At 57.6% G+C, this 23,400-nt stretch overlaps 5 protein-coding genes across 5 annotated transcripts; all 5 read left to right on the plus strand.

Moving 5' to 3' along the window:
- Positions 1 to 117: 117 nt before the first annotated feature.
- LDBPK_261470 (hypothetical protein, unknown function) lies at positions 118 to 2,085 on the plus strand (the record flags this gene model as incomplete). Its single annotated transcript, XM_003861686.1, has 1 exon — positions 118 to 2,085. The coding sequence occupies one exon, from the start codon at positions 118 to 120 to the stop codon at positions 2,083 to 2,085; it is 1,968 nt and encodes a 655-aa protein (XP_003861734.1).
- Positions 2,086 to 7,474: 5,389 nt separating this feature from the next.
- On the plus strand, positions 7,475 to 7,636 carry LDBPK_261480 (hypothetical protein, unknown function; the record flags this gene model as incomplete). The annotated part of the gene is made up of 1 exon (XM_003861687.1): positions 7,475 to 7,636. The coding sequence occupies one exon, from the start codon at positions 7,475 to 7,477 to the stop codon at positions 7,634 to 7,636; it is 162 nt and encodes a 53-aa protein (XP_003861735.1).
- A 4,730-nt stretch (positions 7,637 to 12,366) lies between these two features.
- On the plus strand, positions 12,367 to 17,148 carry LDBPK_261490 (hypothetical protein, unknown function; the record flags this gene model as incomplete). Its single annotated transcript, XM_003861688.1, has 1 exon — positions 12,367 to 17,148. The coding sequence occupies one exon, from the start codon at positions 12,367 to 12,369 to the stop codon at positions 17,146 to 17,148; it is 4,782 nt and encodes a 1,593-aa protein (XP_003861736.1).
- Positions 17,149 to 19,274: 2,126 nt separating this feature from the next.
- LDBPK_261500 (hypothetical protein, conserved) lies at positions 19,275 to 20,480 on the plus strand (the record flags this gene model as incomplete). The annotated part of the gene is made up of 1 exon (XM_003861689.1): positions 19,275 to 20,480. One exon carries the CDS (start codon positions 19,275 to 19,277, stop codon positions 20,478 to 20,480), a length of 1,206 nt encoding a protein of 401 aa, XP_003861737.1.
- Positions 20,481 to 21,322: 842 nt separating this feature from the next.
- Positions 21,323 to 21,988, plus strand: LDBPK_261510 (hypothetical protein, conserved; the record flags this gene model as incomplete). Its single annotated transcript, XM_003861690.1, has 1 exon — positions 21,323 to 21,988. The coding sequence occupies one exon, from the start codon at positions 21,323 to 21,325 to the stop codon at positions 21,986 to 21,988; it is 666 nt and encodes a 221-aa protein (XP_003861738.1).
- Between the last annotated feature and the right edge of the window lie 1,412 nt (positions 21,989 to 23,400).

Genomic DNA, 23,400 nt, shown 5'->3' on the forward strand with positions numbered 1-23,400 from the left:
TTCGCGAGTGGGATAGCTGCTGTATAGCAGACCTCTAGCTCGTCTCTCCCCCTATCTCGCCTCGCAGGCCGTCGTATCGGCGCTGCCAGTGAACAGGATCTCTGCCTTTGATCACTCATGAAGCTCTCTGTAGCGTCACGAACGGCGGTGCTTCCATGCAGCGCGCCGCAGCAGCAGCTGCTGCTGCCGCCCAAGCTGCTTGCGTCTCTTGCATCGGTCCTGTTCGTGTTTGGCGCGCTGTGTCTCGTGGCGGCATCCCCCTTCGCAGCAGCGGCAACTGGGGCTTCGCAGATGTCGAAGGCGAGAAGGCAGGCAACGGAGCTTCTCACGCACGTGACCTTCGCCAGCTGCAATCGCCAGAGCCGTGACCAGTCCTTCTGGATGACGAGCATCGCCTCCGCGATCGCCGCGCAATGCGAGAGAGCCGGCGGCAATAGCAGCAAGCCCCACACAGACCTCCTCCTATGGCTCGGCAACGCTGTCTACGCAGACGTCGATGAGGCCGGCGTGGCCCGGAGCCTCGCGCGCCCTTCAGATGGCGTCGAGCAGGAGTACAAGCTCCTCACCGAAAGCACGTACTACCGCGAGTTTGTCGAGGCAGTCGTTGGCAGGGACGGGCTTGTGAGCGGCATCTGGGACGACCGCGACCTCGGCCGGCGCGGCGCGGACGGCAGTTACGCTCAGTCAGAGGCAATTCGCCGGTTGTACCTAGCATACATTTGGAAGGGCCACCCGCTCGCCGTAAAGGACGCCACTGGTGATGGCACTCCCGGGGCGCTGTACTCCTTCACCGGCATTCCTGCCCCCACCGGCGCGCCGCTCGCGGCACACTTCGTGCACAGCGTCTGCACAGTAACTCTCGATGTGCGGACGCAGCGGACGGCGCCGCCAAACCTGGTAGACGCACTGCTGCGTAGCAGCGAGGAGACTGACCTGCGCCTCCGCGGTAGTAAGGGCGCTGCATCGGACGCTAGGCTAGCTGAGATCCGCGACGTGCGTGCACGGGTGATGGAGGCCGACCTACTTGGGCGACGGCAGTGGGCATGGCTGGAGCGCACACTCGCCACGTACCTGGCGCCGACTGCGCGCAGCCCCGGCGATGCGGCGGGTCGTGCGCACTGCGCGGTCACTCTCATCGCATCACCGTGGCAGATTCTGCTGAACGACAACAAGCCCTTCGAGGGCTGGGACCTCTACCCCGCCTCCCGCAGTCGTCTGCTCCTCCTGCTAAAGAAGTACAAAGTCGAGCGCTTTGTTTTCCTGTCTGGGCACGCAGAACTGGGCGAGCTCGGCGTGGTGCGGCGGGCATCAAAGGAGGACATTCGCGTCGAAGGTCCGACGGCGACCCTCACCGACAGCCTCCCGAGAGAGTCGCCGACCCTGCCGGCGTCGAAGCTGCTGCCGCCACGGCGGTCGAGCCTCGTGGAGGTGACGAGCAGCGGCCTGACGCACACAGTGCGCGAGGCACCCTTGGTCGGGTGGCTGGCGCATTGGTTCACAACCTCGCGGATGGAAGAGGACGCAAAGAGCAACGGCTTGTCTCAGCGGCACCTCTTTCTGACACGCAATACGACGATGGAGCGTCAGTTCGGAACGGTGCAGGTGATTGGGGACCGAGTGGCGGCGGCGCGGCACGCTGATGTAGTAGCAGCCTCACGCGAGGAGGTGCTTGCGCGGACAAGAGTGCTCATCACACTCCACAGTGTGCAGCGAGCTGGCGCACCCCTCGTTGCGCTGGAGCGCACATTGGAGAGTTTGCCATCCTACGCGGTGGAGCCGCTGGAAGAGGAAGAGAAGGAGTACGATGCGGTGAAGGCGATCGACCTCTACGATGCCGCTCATCTACCCCAATTCAACGTATACAACGACCCTGGCTACTATCCGTGGCTGAAGCGGCGTATGGCAGCTTGGCAGTGCGCTGAGGTCCCCTGTGTCAGTGGTCAGCACTTTATGCTGCTGAAGGTAATAGCAAACCTGGCGCTCGCCTTTGCGGTAGTGCTGGTGTTCCTTGCTGCAGTCTACTACTACCACCTGAAGCACCGCGACATGCACGAGGAGGACGGGGTGAAGTTGAAGCAGGACTGACGAAAATGCGCAAAACACGAGCTGCAGCAGAGGCAGGCCATAGAACTGCAAGGTTTAGGAAGTGCAGGGGAGGTGACGGAGAGGAGACGCACATGCGGCCAGAGGGGAGGAGGAAATGGGGGTGGTTGATTGTTTTTTTGCCCCCCCCCCTCCTCCCCTTGGCCGCCGTCGCCTCTACGTTGTCCCGCGCGTCAAACGCGCACAGGCAGACGTGCATTGTCGTTCACGGTGTCCTCCGCTTTCTCCCTCTCACAGTCCTTCGCACGTACATATGTGTATATGCCGTGCTTGTTACATTGTTGTTTTCCAAGTCCACCACCCCCGCCGCCGCCACCCACCGCCTGTCACCACCACCAATTCGTGATGGCTATTGGTGCTTCTATGGGTACTATGCTGTGCTGTTACTCCATGGTTGTCTTGGCTGTTTGTTTCTCCCTTCTGTGCTGGTGCCTTGTCGACCGTGTCGCACGACAAGGGCGCCGCTCGCCTCACGATGAGGTCTGAACGAGTGAGACGGCGAGCTGGGCGGAAAGCTAACGAAACGAGAGCACGGCGGACGCAGGCACACCGAGAGGGGGGAGGAGGAGGAGGGGCAAACAAAGTAGAAAAATGCCTTGCAGCCCATTACGGTGTCCAACAAAGCACGCACGCACACACACGCAATCGCTCTTCCCGACGTGGCAGCGGTTAGCCTGCTCTGGCGCGTCGCGCATCGATCCTGGCTGCGCGCGCAGAGCCGCTTCTATCGACCCCTCTTCGGTTTAACGTCACCGAGGAGGTAGAACAAATGTGCGACACTTGTGACGAGCGCTGTGGACCAAAGTTTTTTTTCCGAAAAAGGCGGGTCACCGCCGTTCCATGGTTGAGATGGTGCCGCAAGGCATCTGTGTGTGGGTGTTTGTAACTGAAGGAGGGAGCAAGTGCCGAGAAAGCAGCAGGTGATGTGTTCCGGGAGGGCGTGAGAAGGTCGGCGCTTCCGTCGTGCTTTTCTTCTTTCCTGCTGCTCGTGTGTACTCCGTGTTGCTTCTCCTTCCTTCTTTCTACCCTCTTCTACTGTCGACGGCATCGCTCCATTTCGCGCGCCTCTCCCACCAAAATATAAAGGAAAATGGGATTAACAGCAGGCTCTGATGTTTCTCCGCAGCGGTGGCGCGCGGATACACTCCCGTGCACGTCTGGGTACGTGACAGAGAGAGATCGCAGAAGGTGGTGTCACCGCCCGCCCTCTCCTCGAAGTATTTCAACGATATGTATGGCTATGTGCTTGTGTGTGTATATATATATGTGTGTGATAGCCAACGAACGAGCACGCTGGCACCGAGACATCGACGGCGTGCATCTCACTATGCCTTTAGCACCAGATCTCTTCATGTATCTCTCTGTGTCGTCTTTGACATCTGCTGGCCTTTCCTTCCTCCCCTTCAACGCTGATGATGCCACTTACTCGTAACCGCTTTTCGTGATCACACGCACACACACACACACACACGTTGCCCCATTCACCTCCTCGGCGCATCCTACTGTCCGTAACGTCAGGAGTCCAGCGCGTCACAGATACCACACATAAACTCTCTTTCTCTCTCTGCAAAATCACTTCGCGGTGTCTTTCATCGGTCCGACCGTTCCCACTTCTACCTGCGTCGCCTCCCTGTCACTCTTGCGCACTCATCTCATCAGCGAGCGTGGACTTCTTCTTTTCGCCTTGCTGCATTTGGTTTTGGCGCGCGCCTCTGTGACTGCTCCCTCTCATCACACCATACTTCTCTGTGCGCGCCCCCCCCCTCCACCCCGCCGAAGCTCCACCTCAGACCTGAGCAAACGTTATGCACACGCACAAGCTTGTATGCACAAACCAAGGCTAGCTGCGAGAGCGGCGTCTTTGGCTCACCTCCTGCTCGCCTTTGTCGTCGTTGGTGCTCTCTCTGTCCTTCTCTGTTGCGCGTCCGCCGACGCCCTTCGTGTAAGAGTCCCACACGCAACCATCGCAGGTCACCCAATGCCGCCGAGTGGGCAGGAGGACCAGAAGGCGGTGAGTGAGCCAAACCCGGTGTCTCCCAGTGACCTCGAGCGCATGAGGGCCGAGAGCAACGAGATCTGGCGCAACCGCCCCCGTGCGATCCCGAGAGAAAGCGATGGAGCTTTTAAGCTTGCGGAGCAGCGCGTGTGTCGACTTCCGAACGGAGGTGTTTCAGCTGGCGTCCTTGAGCAACTCCAGCGTAACCGTGCGCAACGCGAAGCCGAGAAAAGAGAAAAGGAGGAGCGTGAGAGGAAGGCAGAGGAACAGCAGCGCGAGCAGAACAAAGAGCTGTAGCGAAACAAAAATGTGCTCATGGGGTCGGCAGAGGACGCCTTGGCAGCATAAGCGGCAACAGCGGCACTATAAAAGCCAGATTGGAACCCGAGGGACACCTTTCACTGTGGCCCACTTCCTTGAGCACTGCCACCCAGTCCGCTGTGTGTCGGTGTATGGGCTCTCTCCCTCTTGTACACTGCGGACGTTCTCCCTCGTGGCTTCATCTGTACAAAATGGTTGGCGCTCGTTTTCTTCTTTTACTTTGTCCCTTCCCGTGTGCACGCGCTCTTTCTCTATCTTCTGTTACCCGCAAGTACATGAGTGTGCGTAGTCGAATGTGCGCATGATATCGGCTGGCCGTGTTGACGTACAGAGGCACGACGGCACGATATCGGTAATGAGGGGGTAGCACGGGACGACGGCAAGAGAGAAGTAAGTGGTGACCGCGGCTTCCCCCCTGCTCCCGCAAGCTCTCTCTCTTTTCCTTCGTCTTGTTCTTCCAAGTCCTGTTACCCACCCCACCCACCCACACACACACACACATACTCGCTCGCTCGCTCTCTCGTTGGCGTCGCTCTCATCATTCATTTATTTGCTTTTTCCTGTCTATCATTCTACCCTTTTCTATTTGTTTTTGATGGTTCATGTCGCACTCCCTCGTTCAGCTCATTGGGACACACTTGCACACGCACACACAACCACACACGCATTCTACACCTTGTTGTGCTCCATTGTTTTCCCCCTTTTATTAGTGTCCTCCGCCTCTTTATGTTCTAGGATGCTCCCTCGACAAGCCGCGCACATGAGCTCTACTCATCCGAGCGTTGTCCACCGCCATGATCCCCTCCCCCACACGCACGCGCACACGTCTGCCCAGCCCCTCCATCTCTCTCTCTCTCGGGCAGCTCGCTTCGTTTCGTTTCTTCGCGCTGCTTTACTTTTCGCCTGTATTCGGCCTCTCCCCCTCACTCCTCCTTCCCTCTCCGTGCACCCTTGTATAAGCAAATGTGTATCGATCTACATCTATACATGTGTGTGTGTGTGTGTGCGTGTGCGCCAGTCAGCGTGTTTCGGAGTTGAGGAAGACGGAACGAAAGAAAAAAAAACACCCATCGGATGGCTCAAACCGCGCATACACACAGACACACCAAACATAGGGGCGCGGGATTGCAGGGAGCGGCACACCCCGCAAACGGCGCGGTTACACGGGCAGGGGAGATTAAAGAGGATTCGCACCTCCCTTCCGCCCTCCCCCCTCCTCGTCGCCCCCCCCCTTCGTACTTGGTCTCTTCACTTCCACCATATGCAAAGGGTTCAGTGGCTAAGGGTACGCGCTCATGAAACCCTCCCACGCGTTATGCACTGCACCCACGTGCCGTGTAAACGCGCGCCCTGAGTATCTTCTCTCCCCTGTGCGGAGGCAGGGCGCATACACTCCTGATTTACTCTACCGACCCCCTCCTCTTCTCCCCTTCTCCTTCCTCACACCTACGATCCATACACGCACCAATAAATCCTTTCGGCACTCACGGCACTCTGGAGCTTAGTGTCGCAAGTATCACCTTCCCTGTGTGCGCCGCCCTCTCTCTCCTCCCTATCTTTCCTTCCTGCTCTTGCAACGTGCGCATCAAACACCCCGTGAACACGAGAAGCGATTGCCCCTGAGTCTTTGTGTGTATGTGTGCGCGTGTCTTTCTGCGTCCCTGCTCCTCATCATCTTACCCCCTCCCCGCTTACACCGCCGTCATCGTCGTTGTCGCATCACTCATTTTGTGTGTGTGTGTGTGTGTGTGTGTGTGTCTGTGCGTCTTCTTTTAGTTTTGTTTGTGTGTCCACTCTATACAGACTCCTCTCGAGATAACACGTGTATGTATGTGTATGTGTGTGTGTGTGAATCTGCTCTCATTCACCACCATACCAATCATCACATCTGCCGCTATCGGTTTGGTCTCCCTCCCTCGCTCTGCCCAGTTTTGCCTTTTCTGCGTGTTTTTCATGTTTTACTTGTAGTGGGAGATAGAAGGGCCTGTTCGTGCGTGCGTGTATTGGCGTTTGTGCGTCACCGAAGAAGTGCCATAGAATCTCGCGCAACCATCGGCACACGCAGAACGGAGAAAAAAGAGAACAGACGTGTACGTGTTGAGAAAAGTGGTTCAACCCTAGTCAGCGATACGTCACTTGCTCCTCATCGCCTCCTCTCATCTCCCCCTCCCCCCTCCTCTTCGCTGCTTTCTTGCGCGATTCATCGTGTGTACCTTTACTTGACCATCATTGCGTCTCTCCTTCTTTCTGTTTGGTTATTCGGTGGTAGGTGCTGCTTTAATCTTTTTTCTTGTCTTCGTGTGCGTGCGTGCGTGCGTACATCCAAAGACTAAGGCACGTGTGTGTATAGGCTCTTTTAGGCTTATATATCTGTATATTTGTTGATTAGCTGCCTTGTCGCTGTGCGTCTTACGGCTGCCGCCCTCTCTCCTCCCTCCCTCCCTCCCCATCCTATCCGCTTTTCTGGAGCTCTTCTTCGCGTTGTGCTTATCTTTCTGTATTTTTCATTCGTCTAATTCTTCGGTCTATTCCTTTCTTTATCGCCCTGCGCCGTTTGCCACGTCGCTTCGGGCAGGGAGACATCAACGCAAATTAAAGGAGAAGACGTTGGAGAGGTAGAGAGGCACGTATTCACACGCGCGCACAGCACGTTTTTCTTTTTTTTTCGCTTTTTTTTGTCTCATCGCCTCTTGCGTCAAGGAATCGCATTCTTCAAGGACGCTTGGGGGCGCGCATAAGCGTAACGCTGATCAGTGTTGAGTAGCCGAAGCAGCTGAACGCCCCTAAATAAAAAAAAGGGAAAGAATGGGAAGCAAACCGAGCAAGCGCACTGACAAGAAGAGCGTCGTCGCCCCGGCGAGTCGTAGTCCGAACTGTACCTCGGATCGCGGTGCGCTGCGCACCTTCGATGTGGGCTCTGATGACGTCATCGGGGGTCCTCGCGCCTCCAACTCCGTGAACGAGCGGCAGTCACCTGAGCGCCGCGGCTTCAACAACCCTATGCCAGCTCGTTCAGGCGGGAGCATTGATCGTGCGCTAACGCGTCAGACACGCATGTTGGGGGCCGAAGACCCGGACGGCGCTCACGAAGACCTCGATGAACGCCCGTTCCACCAGGAGAAGGTGAACCGGGTGCCAACCAAGGCACTGTTGAAGCCGCCAAAGAACCCGGAATCGATGATCGCGGATCCCGACGAGGACCAAGAGCTCTACTGAGAAGGGTCGTGCTAGTTAGAGCACGGAATAAACAAGTGTTGCGAGAATCGGTATGTTTGTGTGCATCTTTATCTGCTCACGCGTCCTTTTCTCTCTCGTTTCTGTCTCTGCCTTTTTGATTGGGGTGTGAGTTGCTGTATCCTGTCTATGTATTCCATTCGGCCCTGTTCTTCTTTTTCCTTTCTGGCTTTGCCCCCCTCCCCCTTCTTCCCCATCTGCTTGGCTATCACATACATATGCACACACATACACCCCTTACACGTATGTATGTGTGTGTAGAGCGGAAGATGTGACTGTGGCACCCCTCTGTCTCGGTCTGATCATTACCGCAGCAAACACTGCAGCAACAGCGCTCATACCGCTCCGCGCAGGTACGTGTGTGGACAGACGCATAGGCAGAAAACGAGCTGTAGTCGAGCATGTGTGCATCGTAAAAGCAACAAAAAAAAAGAAGAAACAGAGGCGAACAAGATGTATCCTCTGGTTTCAGCCTCAACAGCGAATGTGTAACACACGCTTTAATGCGCATGTAAGGGCACACAAACTCGTCAATGTTGCGTCATAATATCTCCTTTATTTTTGTTTCCTTTGGTATGCGAAAGGACATCCTCACCCCTTCCCCTCCCCAATACAATCCTGCTGGTGTCGTATGATCTGTGTTTGTGTGTGGATTTGCGGCGACTTTCATCTGATACGATTCTGTGCGTCCGCGTGTGGAAGGTGAGGCTCGTTGTTGGTGGATCTTGTCGGCTTGTGATCGCTGTCCTCGTTGTAGTGATTCTCTCCCTCCACCACGACCACCACCCCAACACACACACACACAAGCACAAGCACACACACCTTTGGGATCCGACTTTTCCTTTTCGCCTCATCTTTCCTTTTTTGTCTTCTCTTGTCATTCCCTCTCTTCCTTCTCTTTACCTTCATGTCTCTCTTATCTTGGGCGCGCGCGCTTGCTGTGTTTTCGGCATTCTGTGTATCTGTTTTGCCTGCCACCTCGCAGACCACCACCACCACCTCATCACCATCACCGCCACCACCGCCGACATCCTTCCCGTTATATATTTGTGTATGTCTGTGTGTCTGTGTGTGTATGTGCGTTTGCCCACTGCGCGTTGGGCTCTCTGTTGTTTGAGCGATCTCGCTCACCTCTCTCTCGTTCCAACGAACCTCTTTTCTGGTTTTTTTGGTTGTTTATGTTTTTCTTTCTCATTCTACTTTCTCCCTCTCGAGGAGGAGAGAGGCCTCACTGTGGGTGGGGAAGCCGAGCAGCCTCCTCCCCCCTCCCTCCCTATCCCAGCCACTGCCGAACCACCCCCTGGTGGTGACAGGGCCAGGGTTCCTAGGACGTGGGGGGGTCGGTGCGATGCAGTGGCACGGATGCCGGCGGCCAATCCCTGGACGGCGTGGCGCCGGTGCGACCCGCGACCGTGAGCATGCTTGCGCCATCCATGCGATGGGCAAGGCGTCAGCGTGATTCCAACGCGTCTCGCTCGGCCCTCGCACTGCCTGCTGCTGGGGAGGCTGAGTGCCACCCTGCGAGGCGGGTGGGTGGGTAGAGTTTGGGTCAGGGGCCGTGCACAGATGACTGGGTCGGCGCACTGCTGTGATGCGTGTCTGCGGCTGCGTTGCACCGCGCGATGAGTGCCTGTGGCAGGCCCGGTAGAGTGGAGCTTAGCGCATGTTGTGTGGCGCAGGAATGGACACGGAAACAAAAAGGGAAAAACGGCAGCACTGCTGTTTGTCATCCTTCGTTTTCAGTCTGATTATGGTCGGCTTTCCCCGCCACGTCGGTGCGCGTTCCCATCCTGCTACTCGCTGAAACAGTCTCTCTTGTTATTCTTATCACTGCGCCCTTCCTTTACGTGTGGGTGCATCTCTGCCATCTCGTGTTTTGCCCTCTTTTTTTTTGACTCGTGGCGTGCTGGTGAAAGAAACGCTCGGTTTTTGTGGGAAACTGGAGGAGGGGTTTCCAGCCATGGCTGGTGGCAGCTTCACGCACGCATCCCTTTCATCTGTGCTGAATCGCCCATGTACTGCACTCTTTTCCCCTCCCTCACGCCCCCTCCCCTTTGCCCTCTTCATCCGCTGGATGTTTTCGCGTCATTTTTATTTTCTTTGATTGGATAAGGTCACTGGACGCTGTTGATTTCGTCTTCTTTGCCCCCTCCCCATCGTATTTCTCTGTCTACCGCTATCGTGTCCATGTGTACGCGTGGTCTGTTTCTTTGTGCTCTTGTTCTGCTTCGGGTGACTGGCAGATACATCAGCCGAAATGCTTATTATCATGGCTCGTGTTGTCTTAGGCACTTCCCCCTCTCTGTCTCCCCAGCTCTCAATCACCTTCTTCGGCCCCCTACTCCACCCCACCCCACCCCCAGCTCGTCCCTCGAATTCGACCGCGGCGTGCACAGTCATCTTTTTTCCTCTGTCTGCTTCCCTCTGTGTGTGAGTGTGTGTCCATCTCTTCGATGGTCGGAGTACATGTTCAAGGCAGCCATGATGCTGGTTGCTCACCGCGATGAGATACAAAAACAATGCAAGCAACCGTCAAGGGGAAGCATAGGCACCCTTGTCAATAGAGAGATGTGGACTGGTGCGGTCTCCAGCGGTTCACAAAAAAAAATACGTATATGGCGACAGTGCGAGATGATTGTAATGGAAAAAGAGAAAGGAGGGAGGGCGGCTGGTCGAGAGGCGAGGAAAGGGAGGAGAAGCGGCCTGCACTTGTGCTGCGGGTGTTCCAGGCGACATCTTCACTGGACCTCTCAGCTGTGTCTCTTCTTCCCTCTGGTGTGCACACACGCTGGTTCGCCGGTCGCTGTTGCACGCACGCTTCCCGCCTTGTCCGTCTGTGGGCGTGTGTGTGTGTGTGTGTGTGTGGCAGCACCTTTCTCTCTCCCCAACTCCTGCGCGACGCCGCTAGTTTGTCCACCACTCCCGCACTTTCTGTGAGCTCGTGATGTACACATATGCATCAATTCACTTCCCCCCCCCCCTTAACGCATCCCTCTTCAGCCTTTTCTCTGTCGCCGCTCACCTTCCGCGTGCACGCACATGCACACAAGCATGCATGCATGCTGCATGCGCTTCCTTCCCTTGCACCCATGATTCGTGCTTCACTCTCGCCCCTCCCCCCGTCCCATCCCTTCCCTCTTGTGTTCTTTATTGCCCTCCTCCTTTCTTTCTGCCAGGACCAGCAACGGCAGGAAGATACATACGTACACACATACACGTAAGGATAGAAACGTTTCCATCGCCTACTTCGACTCTCCCTGCCTCTCTTCTTCCGTCCTCCCTCCCTTCGCCGCCTGGGCCCCGTGCGATCACACGCACACACATACACAAACACACACGCAGGAAAGGCGAAAGGAAAAGAGAAAAGCGCAGACGCACTCACCCATACACGCAGTGTCACACGGAAAGGGTGGGAACGCACAGGAGCGGCAAGTAATCGAAATACAAAAGCGAAAAAGGACATTGGAAACGGTGAAAGAGAAGAGAAGCACCGAGTGCATCCTTGTAAGCCTCACCGCTCGTGCGTCTCTCCCCCTCTCCCGCCCTGTGGGGCGCGCCGCCCCGCGGTTTCTTCGATTCTGTGCACATCACTCAGCGGCAAGCACAAGCGCAAACGCGAAGAACAAAAACGAGGGAGGAAGACGACGCACTCCTTGATCGTTCAAAGCACGTCTTATTGGTGTGTCTGCGGGCGTGCTGCCTGCTTTCTCTTCGTCCTCTTCTGCTCTTGTTTTTTTTTCTCGTAGCGGCCGGCCGGCCGGCAGGCAGGCAGGAGGGCAGGTGGGGAGGGAGTGAGAGCCCGTCTTGCTTAGCGGCAGGCCGTTTTTTTTTTCGCTTGCCATGCTCTCCAGTGTCGAAGTGCGCCCTTTCTGTTCTGCTGTGTGTCTCGTATGACCCCCTGCTTCCATCACCCACCACCACCCGCCATCATCATCATCCCCCTCTCCCTTCCCCTTCCCCTCCCTCCTTTCCCTCTCCGCCTCCGGTGTGTTTCTGCCCCCTCTCTTTTTGGGGGTTTTCTCCCTCGTCCTCGTGTGGCCTTCTGTCTTGTTTATATTGGTGGTGCTTGTGCCTGGCCCCCTCCCCTCTCCCTCTGTTAGCATTTCTGTGAGCAACCGCTCGACTTTGGTTGTGTTCCTTTTTTCTGCTTGAGTATCAGTCTTTGTGTGAGTGTCAACACGGATAAACATCAATACATAAATATATACACATCCGCCTTCTCTTTGTCCACCACCACCCCTCTTCCATCCTCTTTTGGTCGAGCGCTGCCTTCTCGCTCATCTCCATCGCATATACACCTGCAGACATACACACACACACATACATACACACGCCGACGCGTATCTACACGGCAACCCTCATCCTCCTATAAGCCACCCCTCACTATTCCTCTTGGCGATTGTCAGTCTTTATCACCTCTCCACCGTTACTCAGACGGCTCTTTCCGTGATTTTTGCTTTCTTTTCGTTGTCTTCTGTCCTGGTTTTGCCCCGTGCTGTCTCGCCAACACGCCTCGGCAGTACGGGTGGGCATCACCTGGCGCTAATACATCAATTCTGCCGCCGTGCTAGCTCGGGCTTCTGTTCCTTCGTTTTCTTCTTCTCTTGGTCTCTCGTGTGTGTGTGTGTGTGTGTGCATCTGGTTTTTTTTGGGGGAGAGGGTTCTGAGCCGACCTTCTTTTCTCTTGGCAGCGTCTCCGCCCCTCGTCCGTCATGAATGGTGACGACCCACCTGTGGTCTCGGCGAGCCCAACAGTCGCTGGTAGTACCGGGATGCCGTGTGTGTGTGAGGCCAGCGAAGTGCCGCGCACACCATTCCTTTCGGCACTGCTGCTGAGCGGCATTATGCCCGAAACAGACGACGTCTCGCAGAATGGAGGATGCGCAAAGTATGCTTTCACGGCCGCTACCACGGCAGCCTTAGCCGTCTCAAATACAGCGCCACGGCCCAGCGTTGGGCACAGCAACGGCAGAGAAGACGGTGTTGTGCTGAGCAGGCAAGAAGATGACAGAAGTAAAGTCGGCATGGCTTTTGTGAACGCGTCAGTGCAGCCCCTCACGCGGGCCAAATCGGGAGCTGCGAGGCACCTGAGCTGCCATGATGGCAACGACACCCCTAGAGGGGTGCTGAAAAGACGTGGGGACGACGCAGCGGAAGCTCTCCACTCATCCACTACAGCCGGCGCAGACGACAAGGACACCCTTCAAAGCACAGTGGCATCAGCATCCTCGCAACGTGTGCACTTCGTGCCGAACAATGCGGCGACAGCAACGGCTACAGATGCGCTTGAGCCACTGGCGGCGCCTCCTCTGTCGCCAGAGGGCGCATGCAACCCACGTGATGATATGGACGACCCTCTGCGCTCGCGCCGTCATCGCCACCGCGACACCGGCACGGAGTCGCCGGGTCTGGGTGGAAGCAGCGGGCCGCAGACCTGGTCTGCTGCATCGTCGGCGTCCTCAGCACCACATTCCACAGCTGAGACGCAATGGTGCAACACGAGTGAGGCGTCGGAGCTGGACTTGCACGAGATACCTCCGCCCGTCTTGGGCACGGCAACAGGCCACTTAACCGCCGTATCGTCTGTGTGCGGTGGCGAGGCGTCGCCGGTGACCATCAATGCGCGAACAGCCGAACCTGTTCAAAAACCCAATACAGGCGCGAACGGGTGGTCGCCTATCTCTGTGTCAGCCGTCATGTCGCCCAACCGACAGAGCATCGCTGGCTTGCAACAATCATCGAAGGGGAGCGTCTGGAGACGCAAGCGGTCGTGTGACATGTCAGCGGTGCAGTCAGAGAGACACAGCTGCTGCAGCAGCAGCGACCACGGCGATGCCTCGCCGGTCTCCCTCGAAAAGTCTATTCCACGGAGCGCTGGGAAGCCGATTGGCGACGGCCCCGCGTCTCCGGTGGCATCGCTCTCGCAGAAGCGAATCGAGTCACTGGACGGCAATACCCGCACTCCCACGTCAACACAGGCGACGATGGCAACCACACTGACCACAATGGAGTCTGGCATTGCCCCCAATCCCTCCAGCTCTCGTTACTCACTGCGGTCGGTTGGCTCGCGTCACGAGCTCCAACGCAGCGCGTCCATCTCCAGGATGTGTGTACCTCGACAAGAGACGGCCCCACCACTGCATCTGTCGATGCCCATTTGCCCAGGCGGTGCTGTTGTGTCAAGCACCATTCTAGGGGTATCTGTTCGAAGCCCGCTGGAAATGACCACCTCTCTCATGCTGCCGATGTTCATGGTTGGCAACACCGCGTCGCTGATCGCCTTCCCAAGATCCGACACTGCGTTCCCACTTCGGACAACGCTCAGCACGCTCACCAAGTCGGCTGGCGACAAGTCGCAGCAGCCCCCGCCGCGACTCCACGACCAGGGGGACGAGGGCGACGCAGACCAACCTCCGCTTGCACCTGCCGTCACGCCAGCCGCGCAGCACCTGCCGAGCTCCATCGCGGCAGCGCGGCGCAAAAATCTCGATGACAGCTCTGTTACCTCATCGCCACAGCAGGAGCGGCAGGCGCCTTTTTGTCAATCTAAGCACGAGGAAGCAAACGCCACTGAGAACGAATCCTCAAACTCGCTCTCTGCTCCACCGCAACAGAGTCTCCGCAACTTCACCGTAACCTCCGCCACCTCCTTCTGTGTCGACAACGCCGCCACCGCGTGCGACCCGCGCAGTACGACTGCGGAGCACAGCAGCCTGCACAGCAGCGCCGTCTCCATGCGGCAAAGCTCAACCATGTCCGAGGACCAAATCCTGCAGACGCTTGCCCACGGCATGGCGCTGGGTGGTGTATTGACAGGTCCGTGGAAAGCAGCGCAGGACAACTCGACGCCAACACCGCTCAAGCCGTGTGCGAGTGACCCAGGGAACTGGCGTCTAACTGGCAGGCTGTTCGCGCCGCAGCATCCCCCGTCCGCGCCCTCGCGCTCAGTCGCCTCGGGTGCGATGAGCGCCGACCGCGGCACGCAACACGGCTCCACGAACTGCACCACATGCCCCTGTGGCTCCTCGCTGATGGCGCCGCATATGCACAGAGAGGAGATGTCGCTATACCTGGGCTGCGGCACGCAAACGCCGCGCTCACGCGGCAATAGCCCGGCGGCAGGGCTTGCCGCGTCCCAGACGCACTTATCTGAGCTGCAGATGCAGCGAGGGAGGCTGAGTAGGATGAGCTCTACAAGACCTGCGGGAGCGCGGGGAGAAAGGCCGGCGCAAGTGCGCTCTCTGGTATCCGTGTCGGCAGCAAGCGGGGCTGACGAAGACGCGGAGACTGGCAGTCATTCACTCACACATGGCTCCCTCGCTGTCGTCCTGTCCAGCCCCAGCAAGCGGCACAGGGGGCTGCCAAGCCCTGGCTACTTCTGCGCAACGGCTGAAGACTCTCTGAGGGACGCCAGTGGCTCCAGCGCCACAACCCTGCCCGCCTTGTTCTGCTCTGCCCTTCACGCTGAGCGCTCGCTCGCCACACCGATGCGCGGGTACAGCCTCACGCAGCGCTCCAGTGCGGCGAGCGTGGCGTCTTTGGCGCTTTCCCAGGTACCATTCGGCGTGGAGGGGGTCATCTTCTCTGCAGGCAGCACCCCAAACGTGGTGGGTTGTGTAGAGGCGGGTGTGGCGGCGTGGTTGCCCGTGGTTAGCAGTGACACAGCTGCAAGGCAACTCAGCGGTGATCGAACAGTGATGCTGCGACCTACTGACAGCAGCACAGCCCATTACCACGTACCCAGTAGTGGTGTCTTCAGCACCGCCGACAGCGGCGTCGCCGTCTCGGCGCCGATGGAAGCACTGCGTGCGGAGCGGTTTACTTTTCTGCAGTCTGTGCAAGATGTCGGTGGTCTTGCTGCTCAGGCGGAGACGGGTGCCTTGCTCGGCGACGCGGATGCTGTACAGAGCTTGCTGGGCGAGGTAATAGCCGAGCCGGCGGCAATGGCCACACCGACTGTGTCGCCACCGACGCTCATGCCATCCTCTGTGCCCGTGCCCCTCTCCACGGTCGGCTTTGTGTCCGGGTGGATGCGGCGGATTTCTGCTGGGGGCGTGTCGACAACGTTTCCCTTTAACACTACGGGCACAGCCGCCCCCTCGCCGGCGAGGAAAACGGCATGGTCAGCAGGAAACTCCAGCGAGTCACCCGATGGAGCCCGTGAGCGCATATCGGCACTGCGGATGGCCGCGGAGCCGATTTGTGTAGCTAACGACAGTGTTGCCACGGCATCGATCACGCTTATGTCTGAGACGTCGTCTGTGCGTCGGTCACCACCACCGGCACCGGCGATGTTGCCCCGTCCCTTGCTGACGCGGAACCTCTCCTATCGGATTCCTGGGTCGGAGGTTGCGGCGGTCGCGGAGCTACGTCGCACCACCTCCTCCCCTTGCGCCGCCGCTCCTTGGGCCATAGGCAGCGCCAACGATTTGGTGGCGGCAGTGGGGACGCCACCGCTGCCAGAAATGGTGAGCTTGAAGGACAACGTCAGCGCACGACCCCGAGACGGTACAAGGAGCGTGTTTCAGCCGGTGTTGCCGCTTGCTCAAGAAGAAAATGCGGTCACGTCATTGAGCTACGAACCAGGGACACCAAAGGCAATGAGCCCCGTGCCCGCGAGCCGAGTAACAGATGAATCAGTGGCCGCGACCGATCTGCGGCAGATGTGGTGGGCGCCGGCAGTCGCGCGAGCCGCGGCACCATTCAGAACTACTGGGGCTGATACCCGCCCAGCTCCGGTGCATTGCAATAGCGGTGAGTCGGGCATGCGCTCCGCCGCGCAGTCCCTCAGTTGCAGTTCGCTGCGCGGGCTCTTACCTCAGCAGCAGCAGACCCCACCTCAGCTGCAGATGTGTGCCTCGGCTGCCATGCGGCCCTCTCTCCACAGCGTCCATAACAACAACGATCAAGGCGCCTACCAAATCGCTGACTACAAGAGCAACGCACGCGCTGATCCCATCCGAGGCTCATTACGAGGGTCATCGAGTCGCGTTGTTGAGCGGGCAGCTGGTATGGGCGCCGGTGGTGGTGAGGGGTACGGCCAGAGTTGTCGTGCCAACGGGGCGATGCTCTTCCACAAACGCGGCACGCTTACAGGCAGCAGTGGTCGGTGTCACATGAATGGTGGAAAGGGGGGTGGTGGCACAGGCTCACCTATCCGTATCTCCATCCCATGCTATCAGGGCTATCGCGACGCCGAGACTCTCCTGGATGACGCGGAGCGGGCCATGAGCAGGACGGCTGTCCCCATCATCTCATTACTTGGCTTCGGCGGGCCATCGTTGCATGAGGACGAGTACTCGTTTGAGATGCTCGGGAACGGCCTGGCATCGAGTGTGATGTCTTTGGCGACGCCAGCACCGACATCTTCCAGCGCCGGCATGGACATGGGCCTCGTGTCGCCTCTGGTGCTCGCGTCGGCGTCCGACAAGCCGGCGGCAAGCCCCACGGGAACGAAGTCGTCCTTTTCCCTCAGTGCGCCGAGTGAACGGTGAGGCAGGATGAGAAGGCAAAAGAAAAAAAGCAAAGGAAATGCAGCTGGAGGTACGCTCGCTGCCTTTGCGCACCTCTCCCGGTGCGTGTGTGTGATGGCCTTGCACCGCAGTCGGTGCAGCCGCATCAGCACGAGTCTTTCTCTCCCGCATATTGCCGCGATGTGTGCCTTGGCTGTGTGCATGGCCTTCCAGGCTAAGTGATGTGCAATATGTATATATGCATATGTGTATGCGTATGTGTGTGTGTGTGTCTGCATGATGTGTATCTTTACGTGATCGTCTTTCTTTTTCTTGTGTTTGGCATTTTTGTTCCGCGTCGTTCCCTACGGCACTTTTCCGTCTTCTGTTTACACATTTTACGCTGGATGCGGGTCTCTATCCATGTACACGGAGACGAGCATGTCTCCTCTCTCTCTCACCCCCGCTCCCTCCCGTGCATGATTTCTGGTGCATCTCCTCTATCGTGAGCGTGTGTTGAATGGTTTGCCTTGTGTCTTTCGATGATCATGTGTGGTGAAGGGCCTGTGCACGTGTGCGTGTACATGCGCTCTAAAGTCGTTTTTTTTTGTAGGTTTCCCCTTCCCCTCCCCGGCCCTCTCGAGAGTGCCATGTACTGCCAAATCTACAACTACTCTTGCATACGCGGGTGAGGAACCGACGAGAGGGGAAGGGGGGCGTGGGGTTGCGTGAGCGTAGCATCGCTCCTTCTCTTTCCCTCACCATGTCTTTCTCTCTCTTTCCTGCCTTCATTTCGCACACCTCCCCGTTGTCTTCATGTTGTATCTCGTGCAGAACCACATCATGCACGTGCTCGAGTCGTCGTCTTTTGGAGAGGAGGGAGGGTGCTTCATCGCTCCTGTCCCCCATCTCGTGCGAGACGTGCGCCCATCGCACCGTGTTCTCGTCGGGGAGTGGGGAGAGAGAAAGGAAAGAAGGAAAGAGGGGGGCGTGTCTCTCAGAACTCGGTCTATGGACTCACCCCTGTCCTCCTTGTTTTGTTTTCCTTGTGTCGCACACCCCCTCCCCGACCGATTCTTTTTGTTGTTGAAATCGTGTTTCTTTTTTTCTTGCTTTTTGTTTCTGAAGCGCTATCCTTCTTTTTCTCTCTTCCATCCCACCCTCTTCCTCTGCAGCCCTGCCGGCCCTCGCCTATCTTTTACATGTGTTGTTGTGTTGTTGTTCCTCCGTGTTGTGTTCCCATTTTCCTTTTCTGCTCTCTCTCTCTCTCTTGCATGCACCGTTGCACACGCGCATGCTCGCGCATGTGTGTGTGCGTTCGTGCGTGATCGCTCGCCCGCTCTGTCCCAACAGAGCTGATGACTGAAGTTCGCTACCTCCTTTCTCAGGGTGTGAGTTCACGCAACTTTCTCGCGCACAAGCGGAGCATACATGCACAAGCGAAACGGACGGCTGACGCGGGAGCGTTCGAGAAACCTCAATACCATTTGGAGGAGGAGAGGACGGAACGGGAGAGGGCGCCGCAGATACATCTGCGGCGTGCCAGCGAAACGCTCCCCCCCCCCATCCCTTCTACACTCATTCACACTGGAACGCTCTAACGTCTCTCCCGCTCTTTACAGCGAGAGGTACGTCGCTGCCGCCAACCCCATTGCAGAGGAGAGGTGGTAAGGCAGTAGTGCCGGACGAGGATGCGTGAACGGCAGGGGCGCGAAGCACCTTCACTACTCATCACTCGGTGTAGGTGTGCTCATGGGAAAGCCATGTGGGCTTTTGAGTGGGTGTGTGAGAGTGTGGGTGCGTTGTCAGCTCAGCGCAGGTGTTTGCTTGTATCTCCTCTGCCTACCGGCTGCTCTCACTTTCCGCTTCCTCCCTTCCTTGGTAATTTTCTCTTCTTCTGTCTCCTCCTCGTCCCTATTTGGGGCGTACATGTCTGCTCTCGTACTTTCACAGACTCACTGAGACCAGTGGCGCCGTGGTATGTGCTTCTGCGTGCCTGCTGCCAACGCGCTGCGCCTCATCCGTGCTACAAGCTCACACACGGAAAGTCACAGGGTCCTCGGTCTCACGACCTGCTGTGTCGCCCTCATCTCTTATCTGCCCCCCCGCCCTCTCCGCCGTCGCGAACGGTATCCGCTGCTTCTAGCCTGCACTCGCTGCTTCAAGTAATGGCAGCCGTCCCGCTGCATGCTGTTCAGACCCCCTCTAAGGTCCTCCTGCCGGGCTTCGTGAGGAAAGCGGCGCCGGTCTTCTTTGTGGTGATGCATGGCTTCTTGGCCCACAGCGGCGCGATGAACTCTTTTGTTGTCATCCTGCGCAACGCCCTCGACGCGCACAATCGCGCTGTGCTGGAATCGAACGACCAGACTTCAGTGGCGCTGCCGTTCCACATCACCACGCTCGACGCGCGCAACCACGGCCTGTCGCCGCACACCTCGACACACAGCTCGGAGAACCTCGTGGAGGATCTCAGCTACTACCTGGACCACGACTTTCCACGCACAGTGTCTCGTGTCTCAGAGGCATGGATGCAGGACGGCAGTGATCACAGCTACGGCGACGTGGCTTGCCCGCGCGTCGTAGCGATTGGCCATAGCATGGGCAGCCTTACATGGACGCAATACCTCATGGACCGCTACTTCCCTTCCCTAGCGAGCAACGAAAAAGTTCAAGGGTCAGAATTATCGTCAACTACAGCGACATCGACGTCGAGCAATGTCTCCTCCTCTGCGCGATCTTCTCTTGACGTGAAAGGGCTTGTGAGTCTTGACTTACCGCCTATCGTGCGCTCAAACATGACAGCAAATCTGACCGGTGAGCTCATCGGCATCATCGAGCATATGAAGGCTGTGAATCTGAGCGCAATCTCTGACCTTCGGAGTGGGCAAGAGGAGTTCTACCGCTGTGGCATGCACGATATCCGTGTGCGGGGACTATGTACGACGAACTTGGCGCTGCAACGCGACCCCAACGATCCCACGCGACGCATTGCGAGTTGGAAATGCAACGTGCCCGTGCTTGAGCACTCCATCCGCTCTGGTGAGCTTTTCTTACCCGATTTGTACTACAAGCCAGCCGGAGGCGGAAAAGGCTCCGTTGGCACGCATGATTCACAGGAACAGAAGCAGAGGCGGCACCGGTTAGCGCTGGAGTATCCCTCGGTCGGCACGGTTCCAGTGTTGTCGGTGCTCGGTGCTGCCAGCCCAGTGGGAGGCGACCCGCAGTGTCAGCAGCTATGGGAGCGCTACGCCATCGACCTGCGGCAGCACTCCATTCCGCATGCGACGCACACGGTGTACTTCGACAAGCCCCACAAGACTGTAGAGCTCGTAACGAACTTTTTGAAAGAGATTCATGTAGACCAGCCCCTGTGAGTGTGTGTATGTGTGTGTGTGTGTGGAAGCAAAAAAAAAAAAACGTGTATGGGAACGCGTCGTCTTCCAGTAAAGGCGAACCGAAAGCAAGCGTGGCTGCTCCTTAGTATAAGAGCTAGAGAGAGAGGCGGTGGTGGTGGCGGCACGCCAGAGAAACAAGGAAGCCGAGGCCCAGTCATGCTATCCGCTTGCACCGAAGTGCTTCGGTGAGGAAAGGGGTCTGCAGTTCGGCATTGCGTGTTTCCGACCCCCTCCCACGTCAGCTCTCTCCATCTCTCTGCTTTCTGTAATCGAGTTTGAGCTGGCGTGGCAACAATCACCTGCTCGCCTTCTCCTCTGCGTGTGTGTGCGCACGCCTCTCTCTCTCTCGTGGTGTCACGCAACGCGCAGGCGCATGCCCACCTATGCACATATGGGACCTTGCTCTCTCCTTTACGGTCCCCCTCTGTCTTTCGTTCTCCCATTCGACCTTTCTGGCTGCTCATGATCGACGGCATGTGGGCACACACGCACCCACTAACACGCATGCACAGTATTACCTTCAGAAAGTGGGCACACAATACACGCGTAAGCACAGCAACATCCGTACACGAACACCCACCGACTCGACTCCCGCATCCGCTGTGTTTTATCTCTTGCGTCTCTCCTCGGCCTCTGTGTGTGTGTGTGTGTGTGTGTGTTGGGGGTAGGGGGTGCATTCGCTTGCCGCACGGCGGTTCTTTGCACCACAGCGTCCAGCCTTCCCCGCCTCACCTCCTTCATTATTTCGCTGTCCCTCTCGTCTCGTAGACGTTTGCTTCAGTGGCCACACACAGGAGGGAGAGGGGCATCGATACAAAACAATGGACACAGCGGCCACCAATCTGAGCGCCCACGCGAAGCCTTGGGCACCGAATGGGCCGGGCCTGCAGCAACCGCAGATGCAGCATCCTCGCAGCCACAGCAACCAGTATAGCCAGGACAGCGGCGTGAGCAGCGTTCAAGGGGCCGGCATGCAGCGTGGCATGCGCGCGAGAGGGTGTGCGAATAACGGATCCGCCAACAGCATGATGGTGCCTGGGCAGCACCATCACGAGTATGGGAGCATGAACGGGATGCCGCACAGCATACAGCAGCACCAGCTGCAGCAGCCAAAACTGAGCTCAACGGCCGCGAAGCTCTTTGTAGGCCAGCTGCCGTTTGAGTGCACTGAGGAGCGGCTGCGCAACTTATTCAGCGCATATGGCAACGTAGAGCACATTCACATCTTGCGGGACAACAGCAACCGCAGTCGTGGTGCCGCCTTCATCACCCTCTCCACCGTGCAGGAAGCCGATACGGCCATCTTCACTCTGCACAACCGCTACCGCATGCTTACAAACCGCGCCATTCAGGTCAGCTACGCCAAGAACAGCCCGAATATATCCCCCTTCGGCACCCACAGCGCGGTGGAGGTGCATCAGTCGAATCCAACGAACCCGCTGCCGGACGTCGCCGGCCTCGCCACACAGATGGCTCGTCTGTTCTGATGTGGGGAATAGCAAAACGAAAACACCACTCCAGCGACGAAAGAGATGAAGGGAGAAAACGTCAAGTCGAATAACGCCGCGTTGTCTGCATGTGTGTGGGGGTGCTTGATGGCCGCTTTATCGACGAGGAAGCCGATACGCGTGTCATGGTAGCCGCTTTCGCTCTCTCCTCGTCGCTCTTGTCAGTGCTTTCTTCCCTGTGCCATTATGTGGCTTCTTTGGCTGTACACCACTTCCATAGCACAGTCACGCACACATACGCACACGTCCGCGCTCACGCGCCTCGATGCAGCTACATGTAACGCATTTAAATAAGCTGAGCACTGGCACGTGTGTGCGTGTGCGTGTGAAAAAAAAAAAAAAACAGAAGGCGTGGGGAAAGGCAAAGACGAACAAGAGAGGTAGAGGGGGTGGAGAAGGGACGAAGGGACGAAGGGACGAAGGGAAGTGGCTCACACACGCACACGCACACGCACACGCTGCCACGATCCCCCTCCCTCCCTCTTCCCGAGAGTCTCTTTCTGTTTTCTGTGCCTTCCACTTCGCCTACCCCACCGGCTCTCTCCGGGGTACGACCTCTTCCCTGATGGAGACGTGTCTTGTTGCAAAGGAGTGACTGGACAGTGCGTGTGTGTGTGTGTGTTTGCTTCCGTTTTTGATGTCGGCTGCATACTTTGGCTGCTGAATGGGAAGGTTCCCCCTTCCCCTTGTCTCCCTTTCCCTTCCTCTTCTATGTCTGGCCCCTGTCGGTGCCCCCTTCCTCCTCCTCCCTCCCTCCCCCCGTCCTTTCCCTATTTTGCTTCCTTTGGTTGTTTGTGCGCTGATGCTCCACCTGGCCACTCCGCCCCCTCCCCCTCCAGAGCACGAAAAAAAAATAAAGGAAATACTCAACCGGACCTTGCCCGCAAAGGAGGTCTGGAAACAGAAGGATACACAGAGAGAACCGCACGCTGCGGCGGGCGCGTAACAAGAGAGAGAGAGACTCGGCGCGTGTCGTTGCATCGTGGGCATGTAGGCTTGAAAACGTGCTTGCTCGCCGTGTTGGCGTTCAGATTGTAGCGCCTTCTTTTTCCCCTTCTTTTTCTTTGAGGATGGCGCGCACATCGGGTGTACATGTGTGTCGCGCCACAGGCCTGATTCTTTGTTTTTGTTTTCCTTCTATCGATGCTGAGGTGCAAGCACACGCATGCGTTCGCACCGCTCTGCCCATGTCGCTTTCTCTCTACATGCCCCCCCCTCAGCCTCCACACACTCATGATTTTCGCCCCATCTACTCCCTCTCCGTCGCCGCCACCCCACCCCCTCTTCTTTTCAACCTCTTTCAATGCATTCCTCTACCTCTCTTCGGTGTCCTTCTCTCCTCCCCATGTCCTTCCCTACGCGCGAGCAACACCAAAACACCTTCCTAGCCA

This window comes from Leishmania donovani, chromosome 26 (genome assembly GCF_000227135.1).
Source record: "Leishmania donovani BPK282A1 complete genome, chromosome 26".
In the NCBI taxonomy this organism is placed as follows: domain Eukaryota; phylum Euglenozoa; class Kinetoplastea; order Trypanosomatida; family Trypanosomatidae; genus Leishmania; species Leishmania donovani.